We start from the raw sequence: 16,499 nt of genomic DNA on the forward strand, positions 1-16,499 counted from the left end.
GAGAAGGATCTGGACTGCAGACTGGATACCTGACTGGACGCTCCATCTCGCTGATGACCACCAGGACTGAGGTTGTTCAGTCCACCTGTCCACTGGTTGTGTTCTGTGTGGTGGTGGTGGAGTCTCTGTCCCTCATGGTTCGGTCCTAGTTCCAAATCGGGAAGGAAGCGCGATGGTTCCTGATCCAGGGTTCTGATCCAGGGCCAGGGTTTGTGACCAGCCGCCTCAGAGGTCCACTCTCTCCCGCCAGCAACACCTGATATCAGCAGGTCCTCATGGACTGCAGACTATAAACACAAATTGCACAGAAGAGCATATAAAAGTGTATATAAGACACTCTGCTGTACACACAGAAACATGACATTATAAAATGTTAACCAGTCAAGCCCATCTCTAACAGTGTGATTCATGAACCTAACAATATGGAGCCATTGGAGTTTATTATAAAAAAATGTCCATTTGTGTTGATTCAAGAATTAAGTATAATGTTTTGGTTCGACTGAGATAAGGGAAACTCAGTCCCTGCAATGATACAAAAATAACCAAGTCAGTCAGCACAGAGTTGAATATGTATTTAATTTCAACAAAATGGTCCTACACTCAACTTTGAAGTACAGTACTTTTATTGCACAAAACAAACCAAACAGATTTTCCCCCATGTACATCCTCTGGTGGAGCTCCACCTGTTTGGGGAAACTAAAGGATTTCCCACACAACGAACACAGGAAGTGCTTATCTTTGCCACCGGATCTACTGATAGCGTTACTACTACTGTCATTTGTCAATGGTCTTGTGTAGCCATTTGGTGTTGAGGCACTGGCATTGTCTGAGGTCTGGTTTAACATTAGGAGAGTGTGAGGAGGATGAAGGCCAGGGAGTGTTTGTGTTGTCGCAGGGTCCATGTTCCAGTTGATAGATCCTATAGAAGGCAGGCTGAAGGCAGCACCTGTTAGGGCAGTGGTCACCAACTGGTCGATGGCCAAACATTTCTGTAAAAAACCCAATGATAAAGCCTTGCGTTCCTATTTATTTGTATTTGTCTCGCGCTGTTGCTGGTAGGTGCAACTGATTCAGCTGTGTTCCCACTGTACCTTCAGACAGTTGAAATGGGTCAACTCTGCCTTCCCGGCAGGCCCGGAGAGCAAATCAAGAGCACTATAGGCCTACCTCCGGCCAATCGGACGGCTCAGATTACTGTGTCTGCAGTAACGTAGCAAGCTTAAAAGAAAGCTACAGCCAAGTTGATACTGTGAGATTTCAAAACGTTTAAAACCATGACTAGAGAGAGACTGTCAACGAATACAGCAAAGAGCTGCTGTTTTTATGAGTGAGTTCATGTTTAAGTTCTTACTCAGCACTGTCAACACTTTGTATTCAACACGTCTATAAGCCATAAAATGCACTTTCTTCCTACTTCCACTACAACCAGCGCTGTAGTTGTAATGAATGAGTAGGAAAGTGTATTGATAAGCTTGCGTTGTTTTTGTTTTTATATCGAAGAATATTTCACTTTCTCTGTTCATAGGAGTAACAACATGTGGATGAGGCAGCCATAATGGGGTGCGACTCCAGACCTTTTTGGTCAGTGACAGCAGCGGAAAGAGAGAGTGGCGGGACACTGGGAGGCAGAGCCCATCTGTTGCTCTCTCCCTCAGCTGAGACTGACCATCAGATGCAGGCACCATCAGCCCAGTAAAAGAAAAATAAACTATTTAAATGTATGCTCACTCAGCTGTGCCTCACAAGTCAGACAACAACTGATCTATTACCGGTGTGATCATATAGCCTACCTCAAATGTTGAAATATAATTTTTACAAATTGTCCAAACAATGTATTGGCAGGGAAAGTCAAACAAAGCCAATATGTGGTGATAATGTATTGGGCCTATAGCCTACTGCACAAATCTCATTGCTACAGTACCGTTTTTAATAGGTTCATGTTGTATCAGCTTGCATTTTGACTCAAAGTGATCTTTATTCAGAAAAGGTTAGTGACCACTGTGTTAGGGGGTTAACCTGAGGCGCCATCAGTCTCTCTGAATCACAACTATAGGGGCAGCGCCTGTTCTCTCCCGCCGCATACGGACACCTCCCTGTCCTGGATCGAATCTACGCCTTGTCCTGGTCTCAGTCAGTCTGTTGTCACGGAGACTAAGTTCGGTTGTTTTTTTGTGATCAACTGTCTCTTTCTGGTTAACAGTGTTGTTCCCCAGCAGCCCAGAGTTGAGGACGCTGTTCCATCCACTGACCTCCACTATATCACCTCTGGTCCTGGCCTCCTCAGTGATGTTGTCCCCTGCGTCCTTGGCTGCACCGGTCTGGGAATCCAAGATGGCTGCCCAATCTCTGTTAGCCTCCAGCCAACCACCTACAAGAAGAGTTTAGAAAATAGACTAAAAACATGGCAGAGAAAACTCTACAAATTGAGTTTTTTTTGTCATTTACCTGGTCAAGTTCATACATTATGTGTATGTAAACATAAGTTGTATTGATTTCACTTAATGAATGAAGAAAATTCAGACAAAAACATTGTCAGGCGCAGCAGTTTTCCCATTGAAGATCTCAAATCAAATCAAAGTTTATTTGTCACGTGCGCCGAATACAACATGTGTAGACCTTACAGTGAAATGCTTACTTACAGGCTCTAACCAATAGTGCGAAAAACAGGTGTGTGTGTGTGTGTGTTACTGTATGTAGGCTATATGTATTTCTCTCTTATCTTGCTCCCCCATCTTTAGTCCACTCAGCAGATCAATGCTCTCTGGTTCGTCTTCTATTGTCTCCTCTTTGACTAGCAGCAGATCAGGCTTCCCATCCTCCATGTCTACTGACTGTAAGAGATACAGAGTGAGAGGATGTTGGATCAAGAAATCTGATATGAGCACCCTGCTATGGAGCATCTTCTGATTGGGCAATGAGGGATTGCTATGAGTACTATGCAACATGTAAGTTAATTTGCTACTGGTTAGATAACTCAAAGACATTGTCCCACACTTTTGACAAAATATATCAAGACCTGGGCCCGTATCCACAAAGCCTAAGGATCAGGTCCCCACCTGTCTACATATTCTTATTAATTATGATTTAAAAGGCAAAACCAATCCTAGATCAGCACTCCTACTCTGAGACACTGTGGATACGGGCCCTGACCTAATACCATTCAGACAGTAGTTCAGTGGGCTCACCTCAGTGAGACTGTGTGTGTTCCTGTGTTGCGCAGCTGGTTCCTCTGTGGGTTCTGGAGGAGGTGTAGTCTGGTTGTCCTCCATGACCATGGTCCCCTCAGGGTTCCCCAGACCCTCCTCCTGGAAGAGACAGGTGATACAGATTACACAGACACTCCCTCAGATACGTACACACACACTCAAACGGATAATTTACATTTAAGTCATTTAGCAGACGCTCTTATCCAGAGCGACTTACAAATTGGATAACACACTTGGAATGTTTACCCATCCCCACTACGTTTGAGTCCTATACTGTAGTCACAGAATGACTTCATTGTTATTAAACCCATCATGGTGGACATAAATATGATGATGTGGGTAAATATAAGTCAGCTATGTCATCATCAAACAAACCTGACTAAACTATTTTGACGTGTACAGTAGGTGTTTGTTAGTGTGTGGATATGTGTACGATATGTGTACGTATATTTATTATATTTAAGTCTATATTGATTATAAAGCGCTTCCTTAATGAAAGTCTAAGAATGAAAAGTCCAATTTTGTGTTTATTAAACATAAACAAGTGTCAAATACACCACACGTAAAAATCTGCATGAACTTCATTTTTTTATTAAAAGTGTCTTGGGAAAAAATGTATTGAGGATGGAAGTAATGAAACATGCATTTGCGGACGTCATATAGCCTACACAGTACAAAAACAATATGTAACAGACTTTTTAGGCTTATATATCACACAATGTATGGATGCAATATTCTATTCAGGAATATTCAACACTGAAATTGGTTACTTTCTTTATTCCAAATGCATCTGGGGATCTTTTCTGTTAACAACAATCAAAATTAATCTTTGCCTTTAATGCAGGGTTTGATCTAAACGTCAGAAGATATGGAGTGGAGTGTTTTTTCTGCTGGTGTATCCTGAGGTATCTCCTTTCCGAGAACCTCTTCCTGCAGTGCGTACAGGCAAATGGTCTTCTCACATATGGACCTTCAGGTGCCTTTTCAGGTCACCTGCCTGGGCGAAGCGCATGGGACATTGGGTACAGCTGTAGGGTTTCTCCCCTGTGTGCACCCTCTGGTGCCGCTTCAGGTCACCAGCCTGGGCGAAGCACATGTGACACTGGGTACAGCTGAAGGGTTTCACCCCTGTGTGGACCCTCTGGTGCCTCTTCAGGTTGCCCGCATGGGCAAAGCGCATGTGACACTGGGTACAGGTGAAGGGTTTCACCCCTGTGTGGACCCTCTGATGGATTTCCACCTTCTGGGAACAGCTGAAGCCTTTGTTACAGAACATGCAGAGGAACCGCTTCTCTTTACCACCCGTTGTTGCTGCCCCTTCCCGCTCCTTAGCCTTTTGATCATTTGAGTTCGATACCTGATCGAAAAGGATGCTGCCTTGTGAATTGGAAGGTGCCATCAACATGGTCACTCGGTGTAAAGGGGAGTTGGTTGCAACATTTAGATTTGTCTCTAAGCTTTCCCTGTAGTCTAAGAAGTCACTTGTGTTGCCCTGCGAGTGTCCTTTTCCTAAGTGAGTCTCGTCTGCATTCCATGTCAGAGGAGCATCGCTCTCCACTTTCACAGTCACCTCATCTACGACCAGACCTTCCCCTTTCTTATCTAGGAACCCTTCAGAGTATACACTACTGCTGTACTGGTTCCAGTCCCCTCTCATTGGATTAGTCTGTGTATCTAAGCCCACAGGCAAGTCACCAGATATCATCTGTGTCTCTGTAGCATATGAACAGGACGGATCATTGTGAGTCTGTAACGCGTCACCTGAGTCCTGATGGGACAGAACCGTCCTCGAGCTACCGTAAAGTAAATACTCTGTGCAGGGAGCAGGGGGACAGCCCAGTCGCCCCAGGCCCGTTAAAGTCTTCGTGTCTGACTTGAGGACGGCGTTCGGCGTTCCACTGACCTCCGTGCTGATTCGTTGGGTCCTGGGCTGCGCTGAGGCGGTGGTACGGTCCTCCGTGGCCACAGGGGCCTCTCTAGCCACACCAGTCTGGATGTCTCTGCTATGCTGTGGGTCCTCCTCTCCTTCAGACCTCTCCTGCTTGACCCCAGGACCTGCAGCCTCTGCATCTGCAGACTGACATAAGAAGAGAGGAGGTTATTACCGATACATGAGTTGAGTTGGATAACAATGTCGTCGAGAAGATAACAACGCCTCTACGGCAGATTAATTAGGATGTACATGTAAGCAATGAATAGCTGAGGGGAGCCTTTCTGAAATAAACAGGCCAATTTTGATTTACAAATAACAACATTTTTATTCAACACTATTACACTAACCTCTATCACGATAATGTGCTGGGTTGAGGTTCCACTCCCCCCATCAACAGTGATTGGTTGGTCATCTCTCCATGTATTGTGTCCCGCTGGCTTCACAAAGCTCCTGTGGCCTCCAGTGAGATGTCCTTCACCTAAGAACGATTGGGGGAAAAGAGGTGGTTAGGTTAGCTACTGTGAATGTTCAACGGTATATTGTACATTATTGACACTGTCTAGAAATGGCAAGGACGTAAGGTAATTTATCTTGATATACAGGGTGGTAGGTAGCCTAGCGGTTAGAGCGTTGGGCCAGTAACCAGATGGTTGCTGGTTCGAATACCCAAGCCAACAGGGTTTTAAAAAAATCAGTTGATATGCCCTTGAGCAAGGCACTACTATGGCTGACCCTGTAAAACAACGCATTTCATTGCACCTATCTGGTGTATGTGACAATAAAACATCAGGTGTTTTAATACATAGATAGTATGTTCCATGTATTACATTGTTTTCATTGATTACATCATAGGAAATGCTGTAAATGAATAATCAGGGTAGAATATATTGTTTCTTTGCTAAATAATCAGGGGAATTATTGCATACTATCCAAAAACGGACCAAGACCCAATTCTGGGTAACACATGTGCAGCTGGGAACGGGGCGACAACCCATGCCTTCTACAAAATGTACCTCTTGACATTCCTCTGTATTTGTCGAGGATCTTGACACTACTGGGTCGAATGGCGAGGACGCGCTCCCGTGCCACCTTCAGTTCTAGTAGCTGTAGTCTCCTCCGCAATGACCTGTTTTCTTTCTGGCTTTGAGTTATTTCCAAACGAAACACTGCATAGTCGTCGTCTACGAGTTTACAGATCTCTGCCACGGCTGCATTCGCTAGCACCTCAATGATGGAGGCTATTTGAGTTTGAAAAACCATACAGTTAGCCATTGTAGCTAACGTTAGCAGCTAGCTAGCTAGCGGTACCTAGATAACACCTATCAACCAAGTCCTGTCTCCAAAGCGAATTAAAGACTACATGTCGTAAGTATGTGATGCTATGCAGTTAAATGATTCATATTTTGTATTCCAGGGTGTTAATAAACATCTAAATAACAACAAAAACGCTAACGTGGAAAATGTTCTTGGTGTTCACTTCCGTTTACACTCTTCTTCGTGTGGTTTTCCGGCAGACTAGACGCTTAGTTGCGTATTGCAGTCTTTCACAGGTCGTAGTGTGAATTTCACATTTTGTTCACAGAAAATGGAAAAGTAGATTGGGGGGAATTTAATTGCACCACCATCTTACCCTACATACCTTCTCCAACAAACCCATCACTTTGGCCCTAACAGGTCCTACACCAGGCTGTAAAAGTGATCTACTACTACTACCACCAAATAAATCTTCTGGAAATTATGTTCCCTCTGTGCAGTGCAATTAATGACCAGAGCAATGAATGCCAAGTAGCCAACCTTACTAAAGCACAAACTGTTTGGTTCACTCTGTACTGGCCTACTACTCACATGGATCCTTTCAGACTCCCTCACCCTTTGCCCATCATCATCTACTTTCCTCACTGCCTCAGCATGACACTTTCTGCACTGCTAGAACCCTAGCAACCTCAAACTGTCTCTCTCGCACCAGACACTTCTGATCCCCAGCAATTGACACAGCTTTTTCCACTGAAACACACTTATTTGTCCCATGCCCTCCTGCACACTTCTTCTCACATCTCAGAATATTCTTCCTACACACTGCTGCAACATGACCAAAAGTCTGACAACTTAAACACTGTAGGTGGTTCGGAAAACAAAATCTCTCAACTGATAACTTATATATTCTAACATGACTTTATCGTCTAAACACTGAAAAAAAGTACAGACGGGGTCACTTCAGTCTCGCGCTTTCTACCGGTTCTGCATCACAGCAAACTGCGGGCCCCGTTTACACTGAAGAGAAAGGATGTTATCGGTTGGCATCATAGCTCAAAGGGTGTGGTTAAATTAAAAAGGTATGCACACTGGTCTTTGAAATATGGTACTGCCAGTGGAGGGGAAAGTACCCAATTGTCATACTTGAGTAAAAGTAAAGATAACTGAATAGAAAATGACTCAAGTAAAAGTCACTTAAAATAATTTCACATTCCAGACGGCACAATTTTCTTGTTTTAAAATGTATGGGACACACTCCAACACTCAGACGTAATTTACAATCAAAGCATTCGTGAGTCCGCCAGATCAGAGGTGGTAGGGATGACCAGGGGTTGGAACTGGTTCAGCTAACAGAACCATAAACATTTGTTTTTAGAGGAACAGAGAAAGTAAGTGATATATACTGTTCCAAGCAGAACCATTATTTTAAACGCATGGGAACCTGTTCCGGTCATTTTTTTCCAATCCCACAAAAAACGCAGCAAAGCACTCACTGTCACTCAGAAATGTATTCCAGTGTCTGCCTGCCTGCCAGCTGAAAATCTCTTTTTGTAGGCTACCTGCCCCTAACCCTCCCTCCAAAGCATGCATAGTCTACTGTAGCTACTGATGTTACAGGCCTGGTTCAGAAATTAGTGAGAGAGATTTTTAATTAGAGAACAATATATGAACTTTTTCAATGCGCGTTAACTATAGTATCCTTATCTAGTTTCATATTGGATTTATTAACTACAAAAGCTAAGACTTGTTTTAATTTTAATTCTGGTGCCGCTCTGCACACATAATCTTGTTAGCCAGCTAGCTTGTTAGCTAGCTCTGGTCTAGCTCTCAAACTCTAGGTGGCATTATGCATAATCACAGAGTTTCTAAACCCAGAGGCGCAACATCGCAAGACTTCCAGGAATGCTTGCGAAGAAGACCAAGTCAGACCAGGCCGGGGTTTGGGGTTAAAGAAGTCAATGAAAGAAGTGAAACCTTCTTCCTTAGTTGTTAATTTTCTCGAAATTTAAAGGCACAACCTAGATTCGAGCCAATGTCTTAAGTACAGTGCCTTCGGAAAGTATTCAGACCCCTTGACTTTTTCCACATTTTATTATGTTACAGCCTTATTCGAAAATGGATTAAATAAAACAATTTCCTTATTCTGACTCTGTCTGTATTGGTGGGGTAACCATGATGTACGTAACTGAGGAAGGCTAGACCGAGGACCAGGCCCAGGCTTTCTATGAACGCAGTCATGGGGCATTGGAAAATACCATGAAGGATAAGACAGACTTCCAGAAAGACTACCACCGGTGGTGTCTTCCACCACTCTCTGTTAAGGCTGAAACCCAGGGTGACCTGCTCTGTTCATCATGGATACTGTGGTGTTTGTATCATAGGAACAGGAGGATATATCTCTATCAGCCACAGGCCCTGCTCTGCACTGAGACTGTGAAGAGAAGATTCTGGGCCGCAGACTGGATCCCTGACTGGAGCCTCTGTCTCCTTGATGACCACCAGGACTGAGGTGGTTCAGTCCTCCTGTCCATTGGTTGTGTTCTATGTGGTGGTGGAGTCTCCTTCCGCCCATGGTTCAGTCCTGGTTCCCACTCGTGAAGGAAGAGCGACGAATCCTGATCCAGGGTTCCTGTCCAGGGCCAGGATTTGTGATCAGCCACTTCAGAGGTCCAGTCTCTCCCGCCAGCAACACCTGATATCAGCAGGTCCTCATGGACTGCAGACACTAAACACAAATTATACAGAAGAGCATATAAAGGTTTATACAGTTGAAGTCGGAAGTTTACATACACTTAAGTTGGAGTCATTGAAACTCGGTTTTCAACCACTCCACAAATTTCTTGTTAACAAACTATAGTTTTGGCAAGTCGGTTAGGACATCTCCTTTGTGCATTAAACAAGTAATTTTTCCAACAATTGTTTACAGACAGATTATTTCACTTATAATTCACTGTATCACAATTCCAGTGGGTCAGAAGTTAACATACACTAAGTTGACTGCGCCTTTAAACAGCTTGGAAAATTCCAGAAAATTATGTCATGGCTTTAGAAGCTTCTGATAGGCTAATTGACATCATTTGAGTCAATTTAAGGTGTACCTGTGGATGTATTTCAAGGCCTACCTTCAAACTCAGTGCCTCTTTGCTTGACATCATGGAAAAATACAAAAGAAATTGGTACAAACAATAGTACGCAAGTATAAACACCATGGGACCACGCAGCAGTCATACCGCTCAGGAAGGAGACGCGTTCTGTCTCCTAGAGATGAAAAAAAAATGCAAATCAATCCCAGAACAACAGCAAAGGACCTTGTGAAGATGCTGGAGGAAACAGGTACAAAAGTATCTATATCCACATCCTATATCGACATAATGAGAAAGGCCGCTCAGCAAGGAAGAAGCCACTGCTCCAAAACCGCCATAAAAAAGCCAGACTACGGTTTGCAACTGCACATGGGGACAAAGATCATACTTTTTGGAGAAATGTCCTCTGGTCTGATTAAACAAAAATAGAACTGTTTGGCCATAATGACCATCAGTATGTTTGGAGGAAAAAGGGGGAGGCTTGCAAGCTGGAGAACACCATCCCAACCATGAAGCACGGGGGTGGCAGCATCATGAGAGTTTTACTAAGATCAGCAATCTTATCAATTATTGCAGTCATATTCTCAGAGGAGTCAGGGAGGAGCATAACACAATTGTCAGGATCAATAATACCTAGTACGTTACAGTGTCCTCCTTCCTTCGCCAAAAGATAATCTAAAGCCAACTCATGGCGGCTGACGACTGCTTTCAGATTTTGGACATCTAATGAGAGTTGGCTAAATCCTCGGCTCGTTAAATTCATATGGGCCTGTAAAGAGTAGGTTAAATTGTTTACCCACTTTCCCAGGACAGCCACACCCCAGGAGGGTATGACTGACATACCACAAATCTCACCCAGGTGTAAGACATGACCATAGGCTTCCTGAATGTCTAGGATGAGTCGTTTGGCACGCTTCACTTCCCCAGAGTTGGTTTTATCTGTCCCATTGAAAAGATTGTTGACCGGAATTCTTAACATGTACATTTCTGTTCTCCCCAAATAACAACCCCCCCCCCCCCCCCCCATCCAGGAGGTAAAGTGAGGTACCCCTTGTCACTGCATACCCACATCCATCCAAAAGGTGCTCCCATGCCTTCCTCTATCCTGGAAAGGTTTACACCTGTCACCTGTCGCTGTAAGTCTAACACACTAAAATCTTCTTTAGCATAATTTCTCCTATCACTATACTCTTCTCTCAGTTGACCCATATATACACGACAAGCTCTAGTATCTCCCATATCTTCCTTCCCATCATTACAAAGACACAGGGCAGGGGTTGACTTCGGGCTTTGGGAGGTCAGTTTGGGAATGATGCTCAAGCTTCCATTTCCTAACAATTCTATCCACGGGTGCCTGCTGGGATAATTACACCGTATAGAGTGGGTAGTTCTTACCGTGAAGACTGACTCACCTCTCCTGAGGTGAGTTCTAGGCCATAGAGGGATCTGCCTGCTTCCTTCTACCACATTAAGTAAGTTTGCTCCCTTCTTGTGACCACCCCAACATACATGTGTCCCATGATCCCCGGCTAACCTCTCAGTTCTACTCCCAAAGAACCATCCTGTGCTCTCCCTTCGCCTAGTAGGTTTTTTCTCATTATCTCTCTGCATAAAGTATAAAAACCCACATTCAAACTCCGTCAGTCTCATAGGCTCAACCTGACTCCCGAGCAGCTCAGTGGTTGATGTAGGCTTTCTAAATACTAAAATCTGGGTTCCTGGTCTCTTAGTCTGATTTCCAATTTTTCTCACCATTTGTTGTTTTCCTCAGATCCCCCAGGGGGTCCTGTGGCTGCACCAACAAGGAGACCCATGGAAAGGATGATGGGGAAAACAAACCACCAGACCCGGTGTAGTCTCTGTTTCCTAGTTATAGAACCTGAGTGTGAGTGTGAAATGATGTCTCCTTCTTCTGCTTGTTGGCTAGAGCCTTCTTCTTCATCTTTCTTTCCGGCCATTTGGTCTGGGCCCTCTGCTTCTGTCCTTTGGCTCGGACCTTCTTCCTTCTTCAGATGTTCTCGGGGCCCTGCTCTCCCTCCCTCTAGTCGCTCATCCATGGCTTCCACTCTGGGAGATGCTTGCAGTGGGAGAGATGCCAGCCAGACCTCTCTGCTACCCGGATTGCAGTTGGTGTTGCCATGGTCACCTGGAAGGGTCCCATCCATCTTGGCTGGTTCCATTTTCTTTTATGAACTCATAGTTTCACCCAGTCTCCTACGCAGATGGTCAGAGAATCTGGATCCTCACCTGGGATTGGTTCTGCTGCTTTCCTAGTGTGAGAGTGGAGAAAACTGACAATAGAAGTTAGTTCTTTCATGTATTCAACGTGATCACACTGTGCCTCAGTTATGTCTGTCGGTCAGTCATAGGTCTCGAACACCTGGTGTGTTCATGGGTCATCTTGTTAACATCTGGTAAGGTGTACACCCAATACCTTTGTTAAGGCTGCTGCGCATTTTCATGAGGACATGGTGCAATCCCTCTACACATGTCATTCCTGTGGAATTGCATAGTTTGGCAAGGGAGCCTTTCAGGGTCTGATTAGTCCTCTCAGTAACTCCCATTACTCCGCAGGTGATAGATGGACACAAACTTCTGGTCAACACCCATCATTTTGGCCACTTGGGCAACGACATCTCCTATGAGATGGGTCCCATTGTCTGCAGACAAAACCTCAGGCACTCCGAACCTGAGTATAATTTCCCTGACTAGCAATTTTGCAACTGTTCGCGCATCGCAGTTGGTGGTGGGAAATGCTTCCACCCACCTGGTGAACCTGTCAATTATCACCAGGCACTATCTCTTTATTTTCGCTCTACCATGTCTATGAAATCCATAGCAAGGTGGACAAATGGTCCTTTTGGAGTGGGGAACTTCCCTGGAGTTCCCTTGTCTATGTTATATAACAAACATGTAGCGCAACGATAAATTGACAGTTTTTTTTAACGTGCGGATTCAAATTTTGACAAAATCATTGGGCAGAAATCTTCTCCTCCATATCCGAAATCATCTCCTCCTCAATCTTCTCCTCCTCCATATCTCCCCTTGACGAATGGCTCACTCCATGAGCAAATAGTAGAGATTAGAGGTCGACCGATTAATTGGAATGGACAATTAATTAGGGCTGATTTCAAGTTTTCATAACAATCGGTAATCGTCATTTTTGGACACCGATCATGGCCGATTACATTGCACTCGTTGCACACGAGGAGACTGCGTGGCAGGCTGACTACCTGTTATGCGAGTGCAGCAAGGAGCCAAGGTAAGGTGCTAGCTAGCATTAAATGTATCTTATAAAAAACAATCAATCTTAGCATAATCACTAGTTAACTACACATGGTTGATGATATTACTAGTTTATCTAGCTTGTCCTGCGTTGCATATAATCGATGAGGTGCCTGTTCATTTATCATTGAATCACAGCCTACTTCGCCAAACGGGTGATTTAACAAGCGCATTCGCGAAAAATGCACTGTCGTTGCACCCATGTGTACCCAACCATAAACATCAATGCCTTTCTTAAAATCAATACACAAGTATATATTTTTAAACCTGCATATTTAGTTCATATTGCCTGCTAACATTAATTTATTTTAACTAGGGAAATTGTGTCACTTCTCTTGCGTTCTGTGCAACAGAGTCAGGGTATATGCAGCAGTCTGGGCCGCCTGGCTCGTTGCGAACTGTGTGAAGACTATTTCTTCCTAACAAAGACAGCCAACTTCGCCAAACGGGATGATTTAACAAAAGCGCATTTGCGAAATAAGCACAATCATTGCACGAATGTACCTAACCATAAACATAAATGCCTTTCTTAAAATCAATACACAGAAGTATATATTTTTTAAAACCTGCATATTTAGTTAAAAGAAATCCAGGTTAGCAGGCAATATTAAACTAGGGAAATTGTGTCACTYCTCGTGCGTTCATTGCACGCAKAGTCAGKGTGTGTATATGTCAGTGTATATGCAACAGTTTGGGCCACCTGGCTCGTTGCGAACTAATTTGCCAGATTTTTACGTAGTTATGACATAACGTTGAAGGTTGTGCAACGTAACAGGAATATTTAGACTTATGGATGCCACCCGTTAGATAAAATACGGAACGGTTCCGTATTTCACTGAAAGAATAAACGTTTTGTTTTCTAAATTATAGTTTCCGGATTTGACCATATTAATGACCTAAGGCTCGTATTTCTGTGTGTTATTATATTATAATTAAGTCTATGATTTGATAGAGCAGTCTGACTGAGCGGTGGTAGGCAGCAGCAGGCTCATAAGCATTCATTCAAACAGCACTTTACTGAGTTTGCCAGCAGCTCTTCGCAATGCTTCAAGCATTGCGCTGTTTATGACTTCAAGCCTATCAACTCCCGAGATTAGGCTGGCAATACTAAAGTACCTATTAGAACATCCAATAGTCAAAGGTATATGAAATACAAATGGTATAGAGAGAAATAGTCCTATAACTACACCCTAAAACTTCTTACCTGGGAATATTGAAGACTCATGTTAAAAGGAACCATCAGCTTTAATTTGTTCTCATGTTCTGAGCAAGGAACTTAAACGTTAGCTTTCTTACATGGCACATATTGCACTTTTACTTTCTTCTCCGACACTTTGTTTTTGCATTATTTAAACCAAATTGAACATGTTTCATTATTTATTTGAGACTAAATTGATTTTGATGTATTATATTAAGTTAAAATGAAAGTGTTCATTGTTCATTCAGTATTGTTCTAATTGTCATTATTATATATAAATATAAATAAATCGGCCGATTAATCGGTATCGGCTTTTTTTGGTCCTCCAATAATCAGTATCGGCGTTGAAAAATCATAATCGGTCGACCTCTAGTAGAGATCATGGTTGATGGTAAACAGGGCATGCGAGACAAAAGATGTAGGCATAAGCCAGACCTAGGACAGAGAGCTCACCCTCTCTCTCTCCTCACATGGTGATTGAGAATATCAGCCTGCTGCTGTTTCTCAAGATCAGTAGTTTCAGATGACACAAACGACTAAAAATAGAATGCATGTGTGTGACAACGGGAAGAAGCCAATTTGGCCGCCTCATTAGCTATGCTGTTACCAATACTAGCATAATCACTCCTACCTGTGTGTGCCTCAACCTTAACAATAGCCAATTTGTTAGGTTTTCACATAGTTTCAATCAACTGTTCAACATAAGGTCTGTTTTTAATCGATGTGCCTGTGGTATAAGTAAACCCTCCTGCTCTCCAAACCCCACACCAGGACAAACAAACCCCAATAGCATATGCTGAGTAGACAGTAAGGGCCTTCCCTTCCCCTAATTCACAAGCTGTGGTCAGAGCTAATAAATCTGCCTGCTGCACTGATAAATGTTCTGGTATAACCTTAATATCACATCTACTACAGCAAATCCTACATGTTTCATCCCTGTGCTTTGATCTATATAAGCAGAACCATCAACGAACAGCACCATGTCAGAGTCAAGCAGAGGGTTGTCTTTGTCCAGTACACATTCCTGGGCTGTCCCGATGTCCCTGTTATTGTTACTGATGATTTGCTCAGGGAAGCCCCAACAACTTGTCCAGGTTTGCCTAAACAGGAACAGTGAGCTCTAGTGTCTATTAGAAATGGTAGGTCATATCCATTAACATTAAGAGTAACCATTGGCTCTTCCATCATTGAATTCATACTGGAGACACTGGAGCAGGGGAGTCGGGCGCCTTCATTGTCGATTCTGCCCCCGTTGTAACCTCTTCCTCTTTCATTTCCCCCACACTGCGAACTCACATGCCCCAACTGCCCACAGGTCCAGCCTTGAGTGTTGTTCCAGTCACGAGGGGCTCTGGCGGGCCCACCTCCTCTTTTAGCTTTTTACTTTCGTCCACATCATCTGTGTCCATTGTCTCTTTAATCTTATCAGCAATTAGCACCTACAGATCTTCTTTCAACTTTCTCTTCTCTTTTCGTAATGTATATAACTTATTATTTTCCAGTCTTCTTTCTTCCCTTTCTCTCTGGTCTCTGAATAGGTCACCCATGGATGGTAACACTTTGTACTTTTCTTTTACTTCTTTAGTAGTTTGTTTGTTTTCTACAGGTGGCCATATGTCTAGGGTCTTCCAGTCTGTTCCTTTTTGTGGAGTGAGTTGGGGTGTCGAGGGAATCTCCCTCCAGGAACTTTTGTTCTCATGACGCTTGTTGCTGCTGTTGTGTCATCCACCTACTTCATCAGAGTCCCCTAGCGGATAATTGTGGTTGCTTCTCCATTTTCTTCTGTCAGTGATATGAGAGGGTAGATCTGTGTATAGTCACCCGGGGGTCCTTTGGGTTGATTTTCATATGGCGCGGGGCGGTGGGGAGTACTCCTGTTCTGCCTCATTTCTTTCCTCCCTCACTCTATTGTTCTCTCCAGCTTTAGTTTGGTAACGGTAGCCTTATTCATGAAGATCTGTCCTTCCAGCATCATCATTCCTATCACAGTTTCTGATACAAGAGTACTTTTCTTCTTCCCCTTCTTTTTGTCCATTTGTCTTGTCTGAATTATCTCCTTGACTAAATCCAACCTAGTCTTGTTGAATGAACCATCCATTGGATATCTATTTTCTCCTGCCATCTCTGTCCAGACATGCCATTTCTTAAAAGTGAATGTAAATTCCACAGCGGGAAACTTATTTTGCATATATTCAACAGGTGTGACAGGCTTCATTGCTCCCATCTCCTCATTCTGGTTTGACTGTGCCATGGTTCTCCGGCTTTTTATTTAGATAGTCTGCGTGTAATGTGTTTTCCCAATTTCTATAGGGTTATCCTAAAGTGGGTGTAATATGTAGACATATGCCTATATAAATTATTCTCTACCTCCTTTCAGTATGTGTTAAACAACAATAATCCTAATTCTACTTTCACTTAATCCAGGCTATAGTAAATGGTTCTACTAAACTCAAATATATTTCACACACGGGCCTCAGAGACAACCGCATGATAGACTTCAATTCCTAATATTATATCTTAAGGGTGTAGCGTAACAGTAA

General features: G+C 43.4%; 1 protein-coding gene across 2 annotated transcripts in view; it reads right to left on the reverse strand.

Annotated features, from left to right (window-relative positions):
- Nucleotides 1–3,715: 3,715 nt before the first annotated feature.
- The window catches only part of LOC112067941 (uncharacterized), a 47,925-nt gene continuing 35,141 nt past the window's right edge, over nt 3,716–16,499 (reverse strand). The window contains exons 1-3 of one of the 2 annotated variants that reach the window (XM_070437218.1): nt 6,153–6,659; nt 5,487–5,617; nt 3,716–5,283 (exon numbers count right to left, since the gene is read on the reverse strand). In XM_070437218.1, the coding sequence (XP_070293319.1) occupies nt 4,165–5,283; nt 5,487–5,617; nt 6,153–6,411 (1,509 nt within the window). In that variant the 5' untranslated portion in view covers nt 6,412–6,659 and the 3' untranslated portion in view covers nt 3,716–4,164. Of the gene's footprint in view, nt 5,284–5,486; nt 5,618–6,152; nt 6,660–16,499 lie in introns of those variants that run through there. The other variant, XM_024134860.2, reaches the window with a different exon arrangement.

The sequence above is a fragment of the Salvelinus sp. IW2-2015 genome, linkage group LG34 (genome assembly GCF_002910315.2).
Source record: "Salvelinus sp. IW2-2015 linkage group LG34, ASM291031v2, whole genome shotgun sequence".
Classification (NCBI taxonomy): Eukaryota; Metazoa; Chordata; class Actinopteri; order Salmoniformes; family Salmonidae; genus Salvelinus; species Salvelinus sp. IW2-2015.